We start from the raw sequence: 24787 nt of genomic DNA, 5'->3' as shown, positions 1-24787 counted from the left end.
GTCTTAAATCCTTTGTAGAATGAGGTAGAGAATAAACAAAGGAGCGAAATTAATAATTAAATGTGGTCAAACTTGACTCCATCATTTCTGGTGTTAAAGTAGATGGGGTAATAATACGGTCATATGTGTACTTTTCTATTCATTGCTTCAGGAAATCCACCATATAATTCTCTTCCCTGACTTGAACTGCCCCAAAATGCCAAGGAAGGCGAAGTCTTACTTCTGGTATCTAAGTGGAAAGATAGACCTTAGAGACTACTGGAGCTCTAACATTTCAGCTGGTGCCATTTGGTATCCTTTCTTAGTCAATTGCTCATCTGGATCCTTTCGCTACTATAGTGGTTTCCTACACTAGGATCCAAAAATAGAGCTTTTAAGTCTTTATGCAGTGCTCAGCCATTTCTCCCCAAAGCACTACTAGTGTCTAAATGCTGTCCCTACTCTTAGGCCCTGGTATTCAGCCTAGGGGACCAGCTCAGTCTCCGCCTTCATGGCAAATTCCCTTTTGGAGTATTTGTATTCCTTTTGGCCTTCAGATCTAGTTCAGGGTCATTCTTATCTGTCCTAAATTGAAATCTCAGAAAAGTTTGAGTTCTTGTCCATTTCTCATGAAGAAAATTGATCTTCCCCATCCCAAGGAATACGAAAAAAGGAGAAACCATGTTTTCATAACTGGGAGGTCACCCAGGTGACCTTCAGAAGAGCAAAGATAATTCCAGGCTGACTTTGATTCTGTCTATACACAGAAATAATGAACAGTTTATCTTACTAACAAATATAAAAAATAAGTTATGCCTCACCAAGCATCCTGTTATAGTTTGTGATCTTGATGGTATGATCCTAATATTCATGGTAAGGGGAAGCTGGTGATGGACAGTGGCTCTGACAGGACATCCTACTATGCTTTTAGTCTACTTGGAAACTAAAATGTGCCTTCCTATCAGATCACAGCTTGGAAATATTGTTTTAGCAAAGAAAAACTATTTCTTCCAATAAAAATAAGAAATTTGAAGAATTCTAGTTCCTTTGTTTTTAAAATTGTTCTAATAAGCTTTTTTTCTTTAAAAATTTTTCTTTTTTAAATTTTAATTCCAAGATAGTTAAGATACATTGTTATATTAGTTTTGGGTGTACAATATAGTGATTCAACACTTCTGTGCATGACTCAGTGCTCATTGTAAGTGTCCCCTTGATCCCCTTCCCTTACTTCACCCATCCTCCCACCCCCCTCCCCTCTGGTAACCGTGTTTGTTCTCTAGAGTTAAGTCTGTTTCTTGGTTTGTCTATTTTTTATTTTCTTATTTTTTCTTAAATTCCACTTGTGAGGGAAATCATATTTGTCTTTTTCTGATTTCACTTAGCTGTCTACTTTCTACACTCACGTTGTTACAAATGGCAACATTTCATTCCTTTTTATGGCTGAGTAATATTCCATTTTGTGTGTGTGTGTGTGTATATGTACACACACACACATACACACCACTTTAGCCCTTCATTCATGGATAATTAGGCTGTTTCCATAATTTGGCTATTGGAAATAATGCTGCAGTAAAAATAGGGATACATATTATCTTTTCAAACTAGTGTTTTCATATTCTTTGGGTAAATACCCAGTAGTGGAATTCCTGGATCATAGGGTAGTTCTATTTTTAATTCTTTGAGGACCCTCCATACTGTCTTCTGCAGTGACTGCACCAGTTTGCATTCCCATGAACAGTGCATGAGGGTTCCTGTTTCTCCACATCCTGGCCAAGAAACTTGTTGTTTCTTATGTTTTTGATTTTAGTCATTCTGACAGGTGTGAGGTGATATCTCATTATGGTTTTGATTTGCATTTTTCCTGATGATTAGTGATGTTCAACATCCTTTCATGTGTCCGTTGGCCATCTGTATGTCTTCTTTGGTGAAAAGTCTGTTCATGTCTTCTGCCCATTTTTTTAAATTGGATTGTTTGTTTTTTGGGGGGGTGTTGAGTTCTATGAGATCTTTATGTATTTTGGATACTAACCCTTTATTGGATATGTCATTTGCAAATATCTTCTCCCATTCAGTAGGTTGCCTTTTAGTTTTGTTGATTGTTCCCTTTGCTGTGCAGAAGCTTTTTATTTTGACATAGTCCCAGTACTTTTGTTTTGTTTTGTTTTGTTTTACTTTTATTTCCCTTAGGAGACATATCTAGGAAAATGTTCCTATGGCCAATGTCAAGCAAATTACTGGTTGTTCTCTCTTCTAGGATTTTTACAGTTTCAGATTTCACGTTTAGGTCCTTAATCCATTTTGAGTTTATTTTTGCGAATGGTGTAAGAAAGTGGTCCACTTTTATTCTTCTGTATATGGCTGACCAGTCTTCCCAAGCTATTTATTGAAGAGACTGTCTTTTCTCATTGCATATTCCTGCCTCCTTTGTCAAAGATTTGACCATGTAATCAAGGGTTTATTTCTGGGTGCTATATTCTGTTTCACTGATCTATGTGCTTATTTTCATGCTAGTCTCATACTGTTTTTGATGCTACAGCTTCATAGTATGTCTTGAAATCTGGGATAATGATACCTCCAGCTTTTTTGTTCTTTTTAAGATTGTTTGGCTATCGGGGGTCTTTTGTGGTTCCATACAGATTTTAGGATTGTTTGTTCTAGTTCTGTAAAAAATGCTGTTGATAGTTTTATAGGGATTGCATTAAATCTATAGATTGTTTAGGGTAGTATAGACATTTTAACAATATTTGTTGTTCTAATCCATGAACATGAGATGGCTTTCCATTTGTTTGTACCGTCTTCAATTTTTTTCCTCAGTATTTTATAGTTTTCAGAGTACAGGTCTTCTACCTGCTTGGTTAAGCTTACTCCTAGATATTTTATTATTGTTGGTGAAATTGTAAATGGGATTGTTCTCTTAATTTCTCTTTACTTCATTATTTGTGTATGGAAATGCAACCAATTTCTATATTGATTTTTGTAACCTGTGACCTTACTGAAGTCATTAATAAGTTCTAGTAGTTTTTGGTGGAGTCTTCATGGTTTGCTTTATTTATAGTATCATATCATCTGCAAATAGTGAAAGTTTTACTTCTTCCTTACCATTTTGGATGCCTTTTATTTCTTGTCTGATTTCTGTCCTTCTGGTACTATGTTGAATAAAAGTGGTAAGTGGACATCCTTGTCTTGTTCCTGATCTTAGGGGAAAAGATCTGTTTTTCAGCATTGAGTAGGATGTTAGCTGTGGGTTTTTCATGTATGGCCTTTATTATGTTGAGGTATGTTCCCCCCTAAGCCTACTTCTTTGAAGATTTTTACATGAATAGGTGTTGTATGTATCACATCTTTTTCTGCATCTATTAAAATGATCATATGGTTTTTATCTTTTCTTGATGTGTTGTATGTATCATGTTGATTTTTATTTCAGATGCTTTTTTATTTTAATTTTTTTATTTACATATAATATATTATTTGTTTTAGGGGTACAGGTCTGTGATTCATCAGTCTTACACAATTCACAGCACTCACTGTAGTACCTACCCTCTCCAATGTCCATCACCCAGCCACCCCATCCCTCCCACCCACCTCCACTCCAGCAACCCTTAGTTTGTTTCCTGATATTAAGAGTCTCTTATGATTTGTCTCCCTCTCCAGTTTTGTCTTGTTTCATTTTTCCCTCCCTTCCCCTATGATCCTCTGTCTTGTTTCTCAAATTCCTCATATTCCTGAGATCATATGATACTTGTCTTTCTCTGATTGACTTATTTCGCTCAGCATAATACCATCTAGTTCCCTCCATGTCATTGCAAATGGCAAGATTTCATTTTTTGATGGCTGCATAATATTCTATTGTTTATGTGTATACACACACAAACACACACACCCCCCACATCTTCTTTATCCATTCATCTGTCGATGGACATCTAGGCTCTTTCCATGGTTTGGCTATTGTGGACATTGCTGCTATAATATTGGGATGTATGTGCTCCTTTGGATCCCTACATTTGTATCTTTGGGATAAATACCCAGTAGGGCAATTGCTGGATCATAGGGTAGCTCTATTTTCAACTTTTTGAGGAACCTCCATACTGTTTTCCAGAGTGGTTGCCCCAGCTTGCATTCCCACCAACAGTGTAGGAGGGTTCCCCTTTCTCCACATCCTTGCCAACATCTGTTGTTTCCTGACTTGCTAATTTTAGCCATTCTGACTGGTGTGAGGTGGTATCTCATTGAGGTTTTGATTTGGATTTCCCTGATGCTGAGCGATGTTGAGCACTTTTTCATGTGTCTGTTGGCCATTTGGATGTCTTCTTTGGAAAAATGTCTGTCATGTCTTCTGCCCATTTCTTGATTGAATTATTTGTTCTTTGGGTGTTGAGTTTGATAAGTTCTTTATAGATTTTGGATACTAGCCCTTTATCTGATATGTCATTTGCAAATATCTTCTTCCATTCTGTTGGTTGTCTTTTGGTTTCATTGACTGTTTCCTTTGCTGTGCAAAAGCTTTTTATCTTGATGAAGTCCCAGTAGTTCATTTTTGCCCTTGTTTCCCTTACCTTTGGCAATATTTCTGGGAAGAAGCTGCAGTGGCTGAGGTTGAAGAGGTTGCTGCCTGTGTTTTCCTTTAGGATTTTGAGGGACTCCTGTCTCACATTTAGGTCTTTCATCCATTTGGAGTCTATTTTTGTGTGTGGTGTAAGGAAATGGTTCGGTTTCATTCTTCTGCATGTGGCTGTCCAATTTTCCCAACACCATTTGTTGAAGAGACTGTCTTTTTTCCATTGGACATTCTTTCCTGCTTTGTCAAAGATGAGTTGACCATAGAGTTGAGGGTCCATTTCTGGGCTCTCTATTCTGTTCCATTGATCTGTGTGTCTGTTTTTGTGCCAGTACCATACTCTCTTGATGATGACAGCTTTGTAATAGAGCTGGAAGTCCGGAATTGTGATGCCAGCAGCTTTGCTTTTCTTTCTCAACATTCCTCTGGCTATTCGGGGTCTTTTCTGGTTCCATAAATATTTTAGGATTATTTGCTCCATTTCTTTGAAAAAAGTTGATGGTATTTTGGTAGGGATTGCATTAAATGTATAGATTGCTCTAGGTAGCATTGGCATCTTCACAATATTTGTTTTTCCAATCCATGAGCATGGAACGTTTTTCCATTTCTTTGTGTCTTCCTCAATTTCTTTCATGAGTATTTTATAGTTTTCTGAGTACAGATTCCTTGCCTCTTTGGTTAGAATAAATTTCTTTAACTTTTGTTCATCTGGTAAACTCTATCTCTCCTTCTATTCTGAATTACAGCCTTTTTGGATAGAGTATTCTTGGTTGCAGGTCTTTTTCTTTCAGCATTTTGAATATATCATGGCACTTTTTCTAGCCTGCAAAATTTTGCTGAAAAATCAGCTGATAGGCTTCTGGGGTTCCTCTAATATGTAATTATCTTTTTTTCTCTTGCCACCTTTTAAATTCTTTATCACTTTTTTTGCCATCTTAATTACAATGTGTTCTGGTATGGACTTCCTTGGGTTGATTTTGTTGGGGCTTCTCTGTGCCTCTTACATCTGGATTTCTGCTTTCCTTCTCCAGATTGGGGAAGTTTTCCTCAACTAAATTTTCTGCCTCCTATTCTCTCTCTTATCTTTCTGATATCTGTATAATGTAAATGTTATTATGCTTGATGGTGTCACTGAGTTCCCTAAATCTATTTTCATTTTGTATTTTCTCTCTCTCTCTCCTTTTCAGTCAAATTGCTTTCCATTACTCTGTACTCCAGGTCACTGATCTGTTTCTCTAGTCTACTACTTATTTTATCCAGTGTATTTTTTTTAAATTTTGGATATTGTTTCTTCATCTCTGATTTGTTATTTATGTTTTCTTTCTCTTTGTTGAGGGTCTCACTGAGGTCCTCCACTCTTTTCTCAAGTCCACTGAGTATTTTTGTGACCATTACTTCAAATTCTCTATCAGGCATATATATTAATTATCTCCATTGCATTTAGCTCTCTGGCTGTGATTTTGGCCTGTTTTATTTAGGACAAATTCTGCTGTCTCCACATTTCATGTAACTCTGTGTCTGTTTCTATGTGTTAGGAAAGTCAGCTACGTTTCCTGCTCTTGAAAGCCATGGCCTTATGAAGAAGAGATCCTATAGTGCCTTCCAGTGTGATATCCCCTGTTCACCAGAACCTGGTGCTTCAGAGTTGTTTCCTATTTGTGTTGCATGCACCCTACTATTGTGGCTGAGCTGCATTTGCCTTTAGGCTACTTGTCTGCAATGGCTTTTTGTTGTGGGCAGCATTTTGTACCTGTGCTGTAAATGGACCATTCTGGGACCACTTTGTGCTTGAGTTGAGTTAGACCAGGTGTTTGCTAGAGCTGAGGTAGCAGGAAACTGCAGTGTGCTTTCCTTGTGTTGTCCCCTGAGAAGTTTTTATTGGTGGGTGGGGCTGCAGTCAGATCAGATATCTGCCCCCAGGCCCCTATTGGGGCCCCAGGCAGTCTGGTGCATGTGGTTATCTTTCCCTCTTCCTGGTTTAGGAATCACTTTGGAGTTGTACTGGCCCCTGCTGCTTGCACACTGCGACGTTTGTGGCACTGCCTTGGCTAAGGGTGTATTGGAAAGCACAGGTCCACAGGCGAATGTAGGGGCAGAGCATGTGGTGCCAGCAATGTCCTCACTGGTCTACTTTAGGAGTGGACCTGCAACTGCCTGGGAGAACTTCTGCTGAGGCTGATGGGAATGGAGGGGGCAGATCTACAGAAGCCCACAGGGGCAGGCACACTGTTATCAAGTTAGGTGGAAAGGGTTCAGGCTACGTTGGTTCCTGCAGGTGTCTGTGTTTAGGTTGGGAGTGGAGGAGGGAAATGGCACCTGTCAGTTCCTTTGTTCTTGAAATCTCCCAAAGATCCCTGCCCCTCCAGCACAAGCTCTGAGATTAGTGGATAAATCTCCATCTCCTATACCCCAGGCATTTTTTTAGAAATGCTGTTTCTAGGAGAACCTGGCTGGCTCAGTTGGTAGAGTATGCAACTCTTGATCTCCAGGTTCTGAGTTCAAGCCCCATATTGGGTGTAGAGATTACTTAAAAATAAAAATCTTAAAAAAAAAAAAGTGCTGCTTCTATGTTGTATCCCAAAGGGGCTGTTTGTTGTGGTGTCTCTTTAAGGGTGGGAACTCCGTGTTTTGTGGCCGTTCAGCTTTCCTAGAGCCAAGCTGCTGATTTTAAAGTTCCAGGTGTTAAGCCCCATGATTATAAGAACTTACAAAATTAAGCTCCTTTGGTTTTCAAAGCCAAATATTATGGGTATTTGTATTCCAAGTGCAGGCCCCCTGCCTGGAGTGCAAGGTTCTGTTTCTTTCCCCTCCCTGTGCTTGTGGCATCCCTCTTTCCTATGGACAGTCCTGTGGGTCTGGTTAACTCCCAGCTGCATTTCCACCTACACTCTGGATGTGGTCTCTTCTCTATATGTAGCTGTGGAGAGTCTATTCTTCCAGTCTTTGGGTTGTTTTCTGGGTGTTTACACTGATGTGGATGTTATCTAGTTGTATACATGGGTGGATGTGGTCTCTTCTCTATATGAAGCTGTGGAGGGTCTATTCTTCCAGTCTTTGGGTTGTTTTCTGGGTGTTTACACTGATGTAGATGTTATCTAGATGTATACATGGGACCAAGTAAGCTTAGGGTCTTCCCCATTCTTTTTCCCAGAAGTCAAGTAACATTAGTGAAAAATTTATTATATTTATAATTAACCAAAACCAGTATTGGGTGCCTGAGTGGCTCAGTTGGTTAAGTGACTGCCTTCGGCTCAGGTCATGATCCTGGAGTCCCGGGATCGAGTCCCACATCGGGCTCCCTGCTCATCAGGGAGTCTGCTTTTCCCTCTGACCCTCTTCCTTCTCATGCTCTCTATCTCTCATTCTCTCTCTCTCAAATAAATAAAATCTTAAAAAAAAAACACCAGTATTAAATGTCCTTTTTCATTCTTTACAAATATATAAACATTTATAAATTAAACTAGATACCTACACTTCCTCTTGTTTTGGACGTCTTCATTTTAAGAAAGAGAGCACTTAGTTTTAACTGTTACTTGAACAGATTTTTTTAGTGTTTAGTGAGATGTTTTCCTGTTTGTTATATTTTGCTGAAGTCATGCATTCTAGACCTATTCAAGTAGATATTGTTAGTATGAGAGAGACTGATTTGTGCTCAAGGACATGACCCTAACCTCACCATTGGGTGGAAGAGGCCACCTGTGAAATGATAAACAACATTTTTTCTTATCCAGGCAACTGGATATAGGGCTTCTTCCAAAAATGTTTCTACAGCGCAAGTGTCATCAACACAGATTTTCAAATTCGGTATCATGTGTCCTATTATCTGCTTCATTGCATTTGTAAATTGCTTGTGTTAAAAAGCCATAAGCACAATTTGGCAGGCCTGTTTCTCACATATTAAAACAGTTAAAATGTACCTTTAAGGGATACAAAATAATGATTTGACAGCCAGCATTCCCAACCAGCAAGTGTTTAGGGAATGCCTTAGCTGCCCCAAACAGATTTGCAGTTAATTTTTAAGTGTCAGTGCAAGCAGTTGGTCTAATCACATTTTCTCCTTGACAGAGGGCTTTTTAATGGCTGCAACTTCTGACTCAACCCTAGAGCACAACAGGAACATGCTTTGCAAATGTTGAAAATGAGAGCTAATACTAGATGATAATGCTTACTCCTGGTACTTCAGTCACCTGCATTTCCTTGCTAGGAGTGAAAGGATAATTTGCCTGAATAAAGTTTTTACCCATCTCTTACCAGTCTTTGCTTACTGCTATGAATTACCCAAATAGGAGTGTTTTACAAATGATTTCTCTTTCTCTTATATGCAACACACACACACACACACACACACACACACACACACACACACACACACACTAGTTGTGCTTAAAGTGGTCTTTCAAAGTTATTTCTAAAACAGTGAGAAAATTAAGGGGAATAGGTGATCTAGATTTGTATCGATTGCTGTGTCACTTTGTCATTTAGTTTTATTGACCAATACAACCCAGATAGTTTAGTTCTAGAGCCTGTGCTCTAAACCACCATACTATAGTGACTTTTATTTAATGAAGAAGATAAGGATTCTCTAAGTAATAAAGGTTACTAAGAGAGGGGGCAGACCAGAACCCCATGATATCCTACTGCTTTTCTCTCTCTCCTTCTCTACCCCTCCTAATTTCACACACGCAGAGGTGGGCTTAAAACAGCAAGTGTCTGACAGTAAGTGGAAAGCAGGTATTCTTTTGCAAGCAAAAACCATGAATAATCTAATACCTTCAGTCTTAACCCTGTGGGACTGAGCGTGTGTTCACTCCACTGTGGTGTCATTGTTTACGTTCAGTGGTTGTTTGCAAAATTAGCCTCTATTAAGTACACACTAAAGAGAAGAACAGTCTTTATGCTAATAGACAGCTATTAATACAGGCTTGGTTTTTTTCCTTCAGTTAGTGCTTGTCCTATAGAGTAAATAAAATTATTTCAGACAGTACCTCATTCTTTGGGGGGTTTTTTGGCCAGGAAGACCTCAAATGATTTCATGATTCTTTCAAAAAAGATGTATTTATTAGTAGATATTAATGAATATTACATATAGCATTTTCAGATGTAATAAATTACACCAATTTTCAGGAATGATGAGAGCTCTTCCTTCATAAAGCAAGGGGGTGTTGCCAATTATGGAACTACAATTAAGCAAACACCAAGATGAGTGACACTGAATGTGTGGTGACCTTGAGTTTTTCAAGGAAAATTTGAATAGGAAGAGAACAGAGCCTCTGCTGTGGATTGTATGCTGGCACTGACAATCATTATGCTAAAGCCATCTCTCTGTAGTTCATTATAGAAAATAACCTAAGACATTGCCTGTCCATCCGCATCTGGAACCATGAGTCAGCCTGTGTATGCACCACATTGCTTTCCTTTTCCTTTCCAGTACCCATCGCGCCCCACCCCTCACAGGGCCTTTGTCCATGTGTCCATCTAATGGAAGCCTCTTTGTACCTCCATTCATTTTTCAGGTCTCAGCTCCTGCATTACCTCTTCAAAGACCTCATCCCTGACCTCTCTCATTTGGTCATTGTCTTCTATGAATCCCTCTCTCTGTACCATTTTTTGCTCTTTTGCAGTGCTTGTCAGAATTGAAATTTCATGTTTGTGCAATTTATTCATTAAGATCTCTTTCCCCCAATAAACTCTAGGCTCAGAGAGCAAGGACCTTTATATACCCAGGGTCTGGTATAGTGCCGACACATAGCAGGTAGAAAAGAATGAATGAAGAAAAGAATGAATAAATTTCTGTCATTATTTCCAACTACTTCTTTACCTTAAAAAAAAAACCCTAATTTTCCAATATGAATCAAAATCTTTAAACAGGTTATGAATGTGATAGACCAACATTATCTAGAATAACTAGAAAAAGTATATTAAACAGCATAGAGTCAGTCTTGCTAACAAAGAAAACAACAAAGATGTGAAAAGGTTAATTTAGTTTCTTGGATATTTGGTTGTTTTTCCATTTTCTTTTAATTCTTTGTCTATTTTTTTTACAACTCTTTCTTAAAAATATGGATTTTCCCCCTTTTACCTCCTACTGTCACCCCTCCCATTTCAGACTCTGAAATTTAGAATGCGTGTCTTTCTGCTCTCTCCTTTTGCTGCCCTTTCTCACAGTAAATTCTGACAAAAGTGAATCTGAAATCTTATATCTCAGGTTATTTTCTTTACTGCTTTGTTTTTAGTCAAGTTCTAAATGTCTTGCTGAATATATCTAAAATTCCACCCTTAGGTAGGCTGGTCACTTGTTCAGAATACAGGCTGGGTATTTTTCTTTTTCCCCTCTGGGTTCCTTCTCTACCTGCTCTTTACCCTGTTCTGTCCCCTGAGAAACTAGCATATGATCCATAAGGATTACATCAACAGGTTCTCCTCTCCTGCAACTTCCGATCTGATTTGGCCAATGTGGCATATCAATAATAGATTGGAGGGTAGGAGAATGAGTTTGTGAAATGTATTCTGGCTCTCTTCCTGGCGAGGCACCTCAGATTAGCTATACCTCTCTCCCTAAGGCTTCAAGTCTTGTCAGTCAGCTTTTCCATTTGGCTTCTCTTTTCTGGATTTGGGTAACCTCTTCCCCCTTTGCCACTTCAGTCATGGAGGTGAAAATGGCTTCCAATTGTTGCTAGCCTCTGGGTTCTGCATCAACTCTTGTTTCCTATAACTCTATACGTTTATAAATATTTACTAAACTCTCCACAATTTTTCTGTGTAAGTATAACATGTATTTCCTGCCAGGATCCTGCTGTATTCTAAAAAAGTAACAATCCAACCTTGAACAGCATTGCTTCCTAAGTAGTGCTTTAAATGGGTCTTCCATAGGTTATTCAACTGTTCCATAAGATTGGCTGGTTCAGGCTTTGTCATCCACTGCTGGCAAATTTGTCACATAAGCCTTATTAGGAGCCAACTCAACCTTTGTGGATAAAACTCCATGTTATCAAAATCCCCACATAATCTTCATCCATGTTGTCATGATTACTTTTTCACAAAATCATTGAATGAGTGTCTTAACATTTAATCATTAAAGATACCTCTGAAAAAGGGTCTTTACTAAGTAACCATATGAAACATCAATATCTTCATATTATAGATCCATTTTGAGTTCAGTCCTTCTAGTTATTTCTCAAACTTCCTTGCCACTGATTGTCTAATGCTTTTATTTTCAAGTCCATGATAATGTGGCCAAATTGTTGGCTTCTGTTTATGAATAAATAAATGATTCAAAGTCATCTTTTCTTCCAAAGTGTATAACCAGGAACATTTCCCCTGATCAGTGCCAACAGATTCTCCTTAGCCAACTATAAGTCTAGCTTTTTTATTTTCCATTCAACTATCATAAGGCCCCTTTCATGAGTCGTAGGTCCATGTTAAGACAGTGCCTCAAGAGTCAACACACTATTGTAAGCAGTATTTTTATGTAATTTTCTTATGCCTTCATGACCTTCTCAAGCACTGTATGAATATACCACTTCTACTCAATAATGGACTGCTGTTGGGCACAGCTAACTTTAAGCTTGTTGGATCAGACAACATCTAGTTTATGCTGGGTTTCTTATGTCATTGAGTGATCATTCAGGGTCCAGGAGCAACTTCTCAAAAGAACAGTTATTTGCTTGAAAACATGAGTTTTCTCCAAAACCCTAGGGACCTCCAACTATGATTCTCTACAAGACATTTTCCATAGGTCCTATACAGCATCCTGTTCTGACAGATATTTTAAGCACCATTGAGTACATTATGCCATACCTACTGGTAGATCTACTTATGGATTATTTTGAAAAGCATTTTATTTCTCTGGGCTTTACTCAAATCTGGTAGGTGATTAGAGTTGTGCCTCTTAACAGAGAATGCAAGGTGCAGCAACTTATCTTTCACTTTGGAGGAGATATCTCTACTGGACTCCTCAGGTCTGTATTAGAAGACTTTTGCATTTTCCTGAGACTTATTTCCCATCCATTAGCATACATAAGTCTTTCAAAGGCATCGAGATTACATGCTTTCCAATATTCTCCAGATCTTATCTTCAGGATGCCATCAACGTAAGGAATTTGCATGATAACCTGTGGAGTAAGGATATTATCAAAACTCTGCAGACTAGATTGTGGCAAAGAGCTAGGAAGTCATATGGCCTTGAAGGAAGATAGTGAGGATGCAGTACTATCTCTGCCAGGTGAAAGCAATTTCCCTTGGTGTTTTCTACTTTTTGGGAAAGGGGGACAGCTTTTGTTAGATCAGCAGCTGCAACAAATTTTGGTTTGCTCTGGTAAAGACTACAACTTGAAGAGCAGTTAAAATTAAGGTCATGACTTAGTTAAGCTAAAGATAATTCATTATCATTCTTCAGAAGCCATCCTCTCTCTGCACTGGTCAATCAGGATGAAATATAGTTTCCTTAGGGAGAATGTGTTAATTACAAAATAATACTATACTAAATATGAATGTGTTCATCTCTATATCCTCAGAGTCTTTATGTGCTTACAACAATAAGGAAGGCCCAATGAATGAATGACAAAATGGATAGAAATATGATAACTGACAATTCAGTATGAATGAATGAATGAGTGCATGGGAGTTTGATCATATTCTAGACTGGCACTTTAAAGCTTTTCATGTTAACTTTAAGAATTAAGGTTAATAGGTATCAGATAGTGTATAATTGGTTAGGCCCTAGAGGATATATAAATCAAGTTGAGGACTCCATGTATTAAATCATTTATGAAGAAACAAAAATTACTAAAATCCTAGCAATTGTACCTATGAGTTAAAAAACATAACAAAACAAATCAAATAGAAAAGAGGATTTAATTATTTTGAATATTTAGATTGGAGAAAAGAAAAATGATTTAACTGAATCCTTCAAGTATATAAAATATTTTTAAAAGCTGTATGGTAATTAGTTCTTTATTGCCAAATAGCAAATTACTCCAAAAATTGACAACTTGAAGCAAAGAATGTTTCTTATTTCAGTTTCTGTGGTCAGGAGTTGGGAACAGCTTAGCCAGTGGCTCTAGCTCCAAGTTCATGGCTTCATGAGTTTGCAGTCAAGATTTAAGCCAAGGCTACAGTCAGCTGAAGGCTTGACTAGGGTAGAGGATCAGCCTTCAAGATGGCTCACTTACATGAATGTTGGCAGGAAGCTTCAGTTCTCACCAACTGCTGACAATTGTATGGGCTTTTCTATAGGATTTCTGAGTATCTCAAGCTCTAGAGCTAGTGATCTAAAGAGCAAAGACAAAACTGTAATGCCTTTTGTGACCTACTTTTGGAAGTCACCCAAATGTAATTTCTGCCACATCTATTCATTAGAAGCAAGTCACTAAGTCTAGTCCACACTGAAGAGATGGGGAATTATGCACCACCTCTAGAAGAAAAATGTCACATAATTTATGGACATATTTGAAAGTCATCATAGATGGTGATCAGCTGAATAAAAGTAAACGGTATTACATTATAAGAAAGAACTCTATGATAGCATATCTGTCCCCCCCATAAAATCTAGAAGCAAAAAAGATAATCTGGGATATACATATATATGTATGTATTTTTTTGGAAATTTTTGAGAGTGTGAATGAACATATAAACCAATGGCTCTCAACTGAAGCAGGACCACTGCTTAGGAGGATCTTTCAAAAAATTTGAGTTGACTTTTTGATTGTCATAGTATTCAAGGGGGGTCCTGCTGGCATTTAGTGGATGGGAGCCAGGAAAGGTAGATGTTTTGCAATATCTCGGACAGTTCTGTACAACCAAGAATTGTCTCACTTCCTGCTTGACTTTCCCATGTCCCCTCATGTAGGTGACAACTCACGTTTAAGTATTTGGATCTAGAACTTCTGTTTTAAAATTACAAATGTTATTTTTGCATGGTTTCAATGAATACCAAGGGAGTTTGAAGAAAGAGTGTACTTTTTTGTTAGAATTCACTAAAATTTGTTCCCTTAGGAAAATCATTTTATTGACAACACACTTGTATTATTTAAGTCTCCTATGCAGTACACCTACATCTTCCTGCAGTTATAGCTGTTACAGTCAGTGATTCTATCTATAGGTGCGTGTACCTGGCTTAATTCACTGTCTTTTGGTTTAGTCACTTGTGAGCATTTGCATATTGATGTGCATACTATTTAATTATAAACTATTTTCTATTTCTCACTTATATTACGTGAGGACATGTTATTGATATTTTAAAAGAAATTATGGACATGGGTGAGTTATGTTATCTGTATTATTTCAAGATTATAAAAGGAGAATGGCAAAATATTTATTATACAAAGGATGCATTCAGTATGATGTGGTTGGAGAAGGACTGGCCTACAAATCTGAAGTTATGGCACTATTTTTTTTAAAGATTTTTAAAATTAATTTATTTTTTTAGAGAGAGAGCATGTGAGTGGTGGGAGGGGTGGAAGGACAGGGAAAGAATCTCAAGCAGACTCCCCGCCAGGCACGGAGCCTGATGCAGTGCTCAGTCTCACAACCCCAAGATCATGACCTGAGCTGAAATCAAGAGTTGGATACTTAGCCAAATGAGCCACCCCAGGCGCCCCAACGAACCTGTGATGTTATGACACTATTAATCACCTTACATGACAAGCCCTTGACATTTGTGGGGAAATATTTTAAAGTAGATCTACCCAGGAGCAACAAAATGTGAGTCATGTGTAATGTCATTTTCCAGTAGCCATAGTTAAGAGAATAAAGAGAGTCAAGTGAAATTAATTTTAATAATATATTTTATTTAACTATAACTATTATTTCAGATATGATCAATATAAAAATTATTGAAATTTTTACATTTTTTGCATGCTGTCTTTAAAATCTGATGTGTATTTTGTACTTATAACATGTCTCAGTTCAGGTAAGCCACATTTAAGTGTTCAGTGGACACGAGTGGCTAGTGGCCACCACATTCCAAGAAGTGGAATAGAGAAATTCCAAGAAAGGAAGTAAAATGTGAGCAGTCCTTAGTTTATTAACAGACAAAATGCTGTTGCTGCACATCTCCATTTCCTCTCCCCCCCCCCCCCCCGCCCCCGGTCAAATTCCTCCAGTGGAGGTGTGGCAAGATGGGGACTTGATGGAGAAGATAAAACTAGATACCCTTGACTGAGGTGACTTGGTTGAACCGGACCTTGCAGCTATTAGCTGAAAGATTTGTCATTCCAGCTCAAGCACAGATGATCTGCAACACAACTTCTGTGCCAGAGTCTGCGTAGAGAGATGGAGCAGCAACTTCATAATCACAGCCACCTGCCGCAGCTTAAAACTACAGAACAGAGAAAGAGCATTCTTCCCTTGGCAATTAAATCTTGGTCCCTTTCTCCTTTGTCCCCAGGCATCAGATCCCTCCCAACCTGATACTTGTCTTCTCCTGCCAAGTATAAAGTTTTTCTTTTCAAATGACAAAGGTTCCAAAATTACGTGTGTCCTCTCCTTTCCTACCATATGTGTCCAACATCCTGCTGATCTCATGTAGCTGATAATCTGTGTTGTTTCCCACTGTTAACAAGCTCATTCCTAAATTATCCTCTAGCAGGCAGCACTACAGCTTTTTAGCCTAGTGGTTAAAACTTGAGCCTTAGACAGCAACAAGCCTAAGTTCAAGCCCTGTTTATGCCACTGAAAAACTGTGACCTTGAGAAGTAAATCAAACTCTGAGGGACACCTGGGTGGCTCAGCAGGTTAAGTGTCTGACTCTTGATTTTTTTGGCTCAGGTCATGATCTTGGGAATGTGCAGTCAGGCTCACATGCTGGGCATGGAGCCTGCTTAGGATTCTCTTTCCCTCTCCCTTGCCCTCGCCCTCTGCCCCTCACTGCCATCTCTTAACTGCAGCTCTTCTTTTTTTAACCTATAAAATTTGGGTGAAAATAATATCTACCTTATAGAATTATTGCAAGACTCAAATGAGACAATGGATGTAATACATTTAGCATAGAACTTGACACACTGTGAGTAATTAATACATTAAAGCTCTTATTATACTGTTTCCTTAATCTATAATTTCGTCCCTGCTCCTGGCCACCGGGTCCAAGTTCTAGTCGTTTTTCAGTCTTTGCCAGGTTTTACCTCTTCTCTATGGCTTCTGTAAATTTTAAAGATTATTTATTTACTTATTTATTTATTTATTATTTGAGAGAGAGCATGAATGTGTCTTGGCGTGAGGACGGGCAAAAGGAGAGGGGAGAGAGAGAGAGAGAATCTCAAGTAGACTCCATGTTGAGCATGGAGCCTGACTTGAGGTTCAATTTCACCACCCTAGATCATGACCTGAGCAGAATTCGAGTCAGACACCTAACCGAGCCACTCAAGTGCCTGCTTCTGCAAATTTTGTTGTCTCCTTTTCGTGTTTTTCTTGGGAAGTCTGATATAAACTATAATGGTATTGACTTCTAGTACAGGACACATAGTGGTTGCTTAGTAAATTCTTTTATTAATTGATTGATGAAAAAGGGAAAGAAAACTATAGTAGATTCTGCTAATGTCCTACCCCACATCCCCTCAGTTCTTCTGGATTTGCTTGCAGCTATGGTAGACTGTTTCAGCATGTCCCCCAACAAACGTGTTCTATGTGGTTCCTCAGAAGGTCCTCAGCAGAATGGAGTCACCCCTGCCCCCAACAGTATCCCACTTGTTAACATGCCTTTTGTTGGCTTTGCTTCCTTCCCTTCTCATTCTCACCTAAGCTTCCTAGAATTATCTCCTAAATTAACCTGCCCATAGCAAAGTCCTTGTCTCAGGGATTTGTGTTGGGGAAACCTAAATAAGACAGGAACGAACATTACCAAGTCCATGTTGCATGCAAAGCACCATGTTAGGCATTCTACTTTGTCTTCTTTCATATTCTTAACATTCTTTGGTATTATACCCATTTTATAGTAACAGATTAGAAAGCCAAAGCTAAAACAATTAAGTGACTTTTTCAGGGGCATAAATGTATTAAAAAGCCAACCTAGCAATCTAAATGCTTCTTTACGTGCCATTTCTGAGTTAATATTTGTATGGAAAAGGAATAAAATATTTCAGGGTGAAAGAAAAATATTGCAGGAAATAGGTAAAAGTGGACCTCTTAGTTTTAGCCTAAATGTGACCCCCCAAAAAAGATATAAAAGCAGAATATAATGAAATAGTATCCAGAGACATTGTCCACTGAACGCTTAGATGACATTTAAATGCTTTCTTTACAGTCCGTTATCTTTATTCTGGGAAATAAAGACAAGAAGATAAGGCAGCCTGAATGAGTCAGATTTTATACCACTGTATTAGAAGATGAAACCTATTTGGCTTCTATGACATTGAACAAAGAATGAGACAAAGGAGACTTTTCTGGCTACTTAGATACTAAAAGGAAAGACTTGGATGGATGAGAAAAATTATTGAGAAAAATTTCTCTTCCATATTAAAATTCTCATTCAGAATTGATTTTTTTTTATCTTCCCAAGTCACACAGGCCGTGTACATAAGGGTGACTGAATTATTACATGAACTGTCAAATCCAATGAATGTGGGGTAAGGAGATAGCTGGGTAACCGTTAAAGGAAGCAAAGGACAGAGAGAGAGGTGTTCCGTACGCAGAGGCAGGTGTGATCGATGGCCAATGCATTTTCTAGATTTTTAGGAACTATGTTAATCAAACCAAAAAAGAAAATTTCAGTTAGAATTGGGGGTATTATTTAGCTAATGCATGTTACTTTCTGTCATTCTATATTCTAGCTGCCAGTCAAGTTTATAATTCTTGGAAAATAAAGGTGATAAGTTTATCTAAGGTAAAGCCCTGCATTTCCTGAGAAAACAGAATCAAGTCTTCAGTTTTCATGAGGTTTGAGAACACTTGAAATTTATACTAAGCTTTGAGATTATCCAACAAAATGCACAGCATATCTTTATTATATATTGCCACTAAAGTTGCTGATGTTTGCCTTTCATAATGGCACACGAAGTCATAAAGAACTAGTCAATGTGAATTGGGTGTTACAGTTTCATTCGGTTGAATTTTTAAATGGTTTTCACTTATGTATAACCCAAAAGAATTACATCATAATATTTACTGTAAATTTATTAGCTCTGCTATGAAGTCATTTAGTTTTAAGCCCTAGAAAAAAGTGACTTCTAGCCAACCAAGCATTTGCAGTGTGCCCTCTAATTCACATTCTAATAAATGTCATTTTCTAAGTGCATTACCTCAGGTTTTGGCTACAACCCAGATGAGTCCTGAGAGATTAAAAGAAATGTGTTTTCTGACTGATTCATCCATATTTTATTTTACTTTTCATTAAGAAATTACTTTGAAGAAAATCAATAATCTCCTGTGACTGAGGGGAGAGGTTAGTGTGTTGCCGTGGCGCATTCTAATTTCTCAAATCGGACTGCCTTTAGTCAGCCGTCGCTGATAGAGTTTTTGTCCTTTCTTGTTCTTGCAGCCTGGGTACATGGAGACCCCAGGAGAGTGGCCTACCCTACAGACAGCAAGGGCCACTTTTGTGGCCAGAAGGGCACCCCCAATGAGTGAGTATGGCCACCTTTCCTTTGTCTGATTTTTGCCATCTAAGCTGGAACCTAGAAACCATAACTGAACCAGCATGAGTTCGCTCCTTGGTGAGTCATAGGTAGAAACTACACCAGGTGAGTTGTCACACAAAGGAAACTTCATTTGCACCAAAGAAGTTGATCACAGGAAATAACTTCCAAAGTTGTGACTCCCTGAGCAAGGGTGAATGGGTTCCTTTTATTTAAGGTTAGGATGAATATTTAGATGGGAAAGCCTTGTCATCTTATGCAGAGGTACGTATAAGGTCATGCATGCATCTTAAAGAAACATGCCTATAGAAATATATAGACATATATATAGATACGGTATGTATGATATGTAAATGAGGCTTGTGCTCCATCTTGGGCAGAGATTTTAGTATTATGAAGAGGTAAGGTAATTAATTGTTGGTCATTCCAGAGATCACTTCATGGTCCATCTGTGCAGAAGTGAGTCGGGGGGTTAGCTCAAACAGGTTTGGTGGTCTGGGCCACCGGAACTCTTCCTCAGGCAGTCATCATTGCTTGAGGGGTAGTTTCAGTGTCCGTCATGGGATGTTATGCCCATAAGGTCCTTTGCCTAAGTTAAGAGATAAGTTGGGAAGAAGAGCTTAAGGAAAATGTGGGACAAATGTTGGTGGGTACAAGCAGGTGAGCCATAATGGCCAGGTCTCAGGGTCTAGCTGGTAACAAAATCATTTTTACATTAATCCTACTAGACTTCGTAAGAAGATTGAAATTCAGAAAGGAGGTTTCTCCCTCCCATTTTCCCTAGAGACCGTCTATATAAGCAATTGGGAAATTTCATACTATATGACTTAGGACAAGTTGTCATTGTTATGCAGCATTTTATTAGAATGCATGAAGACTCTGCTTAGTAAAAGTATAATTATAGTGGATGAATTGGACGAGTGATTTTATCAGAAGCCATATTTTAAAATGCCTTATGAAATGGGCTTTTGGAAGGCTGAGTTCTGAGTAGCTAAACATTGCAGTTAGAATTGTTTTTGCCACAGTGCCTACTGACAAATCACTTCATTTTTGAAAGTGTGTGCCACCCAGAAATCTTCAGTGAGTGGTAGGCTTTTCAAAGCTACTTGGTTGCTATAGACAATGGCTCTGACTAGCTGAAACAAGGGAGAATGTTCTATCAGATTCCTTTCTAATGTTAATCATAACAAAAGTTTCCAATTTCCAAAGGCAATTTTTCTGTTTCTTTACCTTAAAAACAAAAACAAAAACAAAAACATAAATTTCACATTTTTAGAAAATTTCCTCTCTTTTCTCACTGGTCCATTTCTTTTCTGGCAATACCTGGTTTTTTACTAGATCTCCTGGTTCTTCATAACCAATTCAGTTTCTATAAAAGTTGGCATTGAATGGGTAAAAAACAAAAACAACAGCAGCCCTCACTACTACCAAAAACAAAAATATAAGGTTCAAAACATTTTTGTGTGTGTGTTTTTATGTGAACATTTGGTGTGTTCAGTATGTTGCCCACCCATAACTTTGGAGCTTATTATTCCAAGAGATACAAATTTAAAAAATAGATTCAGGAAAGGGTTAATAAAGTTCATGGAGTAGAATTATTACAGATGATCAAGAGAAACTAGAAATTTGGACAGCGGAGTGGGTGAGGATCAAATCCTTAATCATATCAGACTGAATTTATGACAGATGAATGGACTCCTACAAAAGGTCCTTGTAGCCCATTGGAAACTGGACTAAGTCCTCATCTGAGTGGTAATTCTTATTTTAACCTCAGTAACTCAGAAAACCCTAACATTGCCAAAAACTTTTACACTATGAAGGACAAAGAAAGCACCAGGTGGTGTTAAAAAAAAAATCATACAAATGTCTAAATCTCTAGTTCTTAAAATAGGCTATTTTTAAAAGGGCCTCTGTAACAGTAAGTTTTCTAGGCCTAAGCCAATGACCTACATATTTCCAACAAAAATGGGATACTACAAATTGCAGTACATAAAGATATTCAAAGACAATCCTAGTGTAACACAGACTTGTTCATTAATGTATTATTTATAATAACAATGTATTGGAAGCTATACAGATATCCAATAATATGTGGATGATGGTAAATTATGAGGCCTCTAATGTAATGGAGCCATTAAAAATTATGTTTATATTTTCAAGAAGTGATTCTGTTGACTTTTCCTTTATAGTTTCTGGATTTTGTGTCATGATTGTAATTGCTTTCCTACTCTTGAAAAACATTCACCTGTATGTCTCTAATATTTTATGGTTCCCTTTTTTACATTTAAATTTCTAATCTACTCGGAATTTCTTTTTTTTAATATGGACTGAAGTAGGAATCAAAATTTTTCTCCAACTGCAGATGCAATTATCTCAGAATAGTTGGTTGAATAATATGCTCTTTTCCCCACTGATTTTTGATACCATCATTATCATGTAATAATTACATAATATAATTTATATTTTTAAGCTTCTCAATTGTTTTAATTCTTATAATTGTATATTAATTTGAAAATTTAACAAGGAAGTTTAAATGATGATTAGAGTTTTTAATAGTAAGTGAAAATATTTGTGAGAATATCAGATTTCAATCACTTAAACAGTGTGGAACTATCATAGAAATAGGCAGAAAGAAGTAAATACAAGTAAATACAATACATTTGGAATGTGATAAAGGTGGGATTTTGGATCAGTAGCAAAAATATGAATTATTAAATGGTACTGAATTAACTGAAATGCTATCATGAATATAAAATTAGATATTTATCTCCTACCTTACACCAAAATGAATACTGAAACACTGAAGATTTTGTATATAAAATATACAATAAAAAAAGTAACAGAAGAAAATGCAGAGGTATATTTATAGAATTATGGGGTAAAGAAGTCTTTATTTGAAAATATATTGCCACTATATTACCATTTAACTCACTGTATGCAAAGTTAAAAGATCAATGGCAATCCAGAAAAAAATATTTTCAACATATGTAACTGACAGTGGGTCAATAGCTTTATTATATGAACTGCTGTACAAAATTAAAGAGGAAAAGAATAATTCAGTATCAAAGTTGGCAAAAGTCATAAACAGAAAATAACATAATGGCCAATAATCATACAAGGTATTGTTCAACCATAGTTAAAGAAATGCAAATTAATACATTTTTTTGCTTATTAGGTTGTCAAATTGAAAACATTAAAATTTTACAGTGTTAAAAACATCTCCTTTTCTACTTTGGTAATGAAATATAATAATTATCAAAACTGTGGTATCTAAATGTGGTGTGTCTCCCGATCGGATGGGGGGGGGCCCAAATGTGGGGTGGCTCTTGGGGTGGAAGCCAGTGGTGCCCATAGTGACAAGAATTCACCTGAGGCAGAACAAAGGAGATAGAAGTTTACTGAATACACCTCAAGGGAGCTGCAGGCCAGACAGTAGAGGAGAGGTGATCAGCATGGAGGTAGTGGGTGGGGGCTGTTTTTAAAGGGGAAAGGTGAGGAGGTGTGGCAACATGCGGAATTTCCCATTTGGTAACTGTGCCTGGTTATAAGTAGCCCATCAGTTAGCGGTCCTATGGAACTTTTGAGGTGGGTCCGCTGATGGGCCTGTCTGTATTCATTCAGCCAGGGTCACTTTGGTCCCTTCTGCCTTAACCAAGTTTCCATTTCTCAAGCCTGTTGTCTAAAAGTGGCTTCTATGAAATACTTTTCAAATCTGTATATTCTTTCTGATTCAGCAGTTTTCCTCCTAGAAACTTACCTAGTGGAAATTTGCGTAAAATTTCCTGATGTTATAATGATACAGGTACTATGAAATAGTAGTAATTAAATGGAAATAGCCTATATGGCTATCAACAGAGATTAATTAAATAAATTACAGTACAGTCCTATGATAAAATGTTGCATGTTTACCAGTCCTAAAAATCTTGAACATAAACTGGTAAAAATATCATTAAATTAAAACACACACACACGCGCGCGCCCTTCTGTTGTAAAATGAAATGCATCTATGTCAGGATGTGTAATTAATTTAAGCCCCCCAAACAATACAGTCCAGGAAATACTTGTTAGACTGTAACAGAGTATTTGTACTTGTTAGTGTCATGATGTACTTACAGCAACCCTTAGATTCTCAATTCTCAAAGACCTTCCTTATTACTAAGCTTAAATTCTGTGTTTAGAAATAGTGTGATAATATTTGGGATGTAGAGTTTGGCCATTTTGTGTTTTGTATATCCATGCCTAACCAAAAAGACACTAGGAGAGCACTGGGGGTTTTCTAAAATGTCAAAACAGATAAAACAGAGACCTCAAAGGAAAATGGAGTGCTCTGTTGATGTAACTTTCTCGGCTTTTCAGGGAAGTTATTCCTGATACTTGTGTTTGGTCCTGTTCTTTGCGATTTCCACTCAATTGATTTTGATGCCACCTTCTGGCTACTACAAAAACTTCAGCTTGTAGATGTGTTTTGAACATTGATGCAGCACAGTTACCAAATTAGATGAAAATACCCATCCTTAGAGTGAGATTCAGTTAGAGAAAGAGCTAAGATTAAAAGGACAAAACTCTGCCATTTATGTTTTGCATCAATTTGGCATCTAGGTCAAGCAAGAAAACTTGTCTTCAGTTTACTGAAGAACTTCTCATAACATAGCAAGGAGGTCTCACAAATTTGTTTGAACGCACTACAAGCCCCGAAGTACTACTTGATTTAATTTTTAAAAATCTATATCAATATATTTATATACTTATATAGATATATGCATGTGAAAGTAAACTGAACATTAACGAAGAGCTTCTAAAGGCAATAAAAGCAATGGTCTCCCGTGCTAGGACTCCTTAATGACAATTTCATTCCACAGAGACCCTCTCTTCTCTCTCTGGTTCTCTTAGTAAGTTCAGGCTGCTATAACGGAATACCATAGACTGGGTGGCTTGTGAATGACAGAAATGCATTTCTTACAGTTCTAGGGACTGGAAGTCCAAGATCAGGGTGCCAGTGTGGTCAGGCTCTTGGTGAGGGCCTGTTTCCCAGTGTGCAGAGAGCAGTCCCCACTCTGCATTTTCAGATGGAGGAAGGGGCTAGAGAGCTCTCTGGGGTCTCTTATAAGAGCCCTAATCCTGTTCATGGGGGCTCCACCTGCATGACCACTCACCTCCTGAAAGTTCCACCTCCTAGGACTATCACACTGGGGGTTCGGATTTCAACATATGGATTTGTGGGTGGATACATTCAGTCTTTAACACTGGCCTTAGTTCTCTGGTGGTTTTTTGCATAACTTTAAGTAATATGCTTATTCTTTTGTTTTGTGCTTTATTAGTGTTAGAAAGTATGCATTAAAAAAGTATCCATTGCCAGCCTGCTATGAAAAATGAAGATTTAACTCATTTATAGTATCTCTTTGCCTGATCCCCTCCTCCTCGCTTGTTTGCAGTTAGATTATTACCTGTAGATTTTCATATGGTTACTTCTGTGACTTTAAATAGTATACTAACACCTCTATTTCTTGTTCCATTAACTTTTGTCAGTGTTTTGACTCCTCTTTATATAAAAGGATATTACCCTGCTACCTTTCTCTCCCTCTTTCTTTTCATTTCCCCTTCTACTTTCTATATTTACCTTTTACATAATCAAATTTGTTATGAAGTTCAGTTCCACAACTTTTTTTTAAATTTTATTTTATTATGT

General features: G+C 37.6%; 1 protein-coding gene across 10 annotated transcripts in view; it reads left to right on the top strand.

Annotated features, from left to right (window-relative positions):
* Nucleotides 1-24787, top strand: part of SLC44A5 (solute carrier family 44 member 5) — a 360746-nt gene that overhangs the window by 257803 nt on the left and 78156 nt on the right. For 9 of the 10 annotated variants that reach the window (XM_027609451.2, XM_027609612.2, XM_027609801.2 and 6 more), the window contains one exon: nt 19005-19089. The exons of the other annotated variant lie outside the window; for it this stretch is intronic. In XM_027609451.2, the coding sequence (XP_027465252.1) occupies nt 19005-19089 (85 nt within the window). The remainder of the gene's footprint in view (nt 1-19004; nt 19090-24787) is intronic. 10 annotated transcript variants of the gene reach the window in all.

The sequence above is a fragment of the Zalophus californianus genome, chromosome 4 (assembly GCF_009762305.2).
Source record: "Zalophus californianus isolate mZalCal1 chromosome 4, mZalCal1.pri.v2, whole genome shotgun sequence".
NCBI lineage: Eukaryota > Metazoa > Chordata > Mammalia > Carnivora > Otariidae > Zalophus > Zalophus californianus.
Note: the sequence above shows the minus strand (reverse complement) of the source record. Positions and strands in the feature narration are given on the sequence as shown.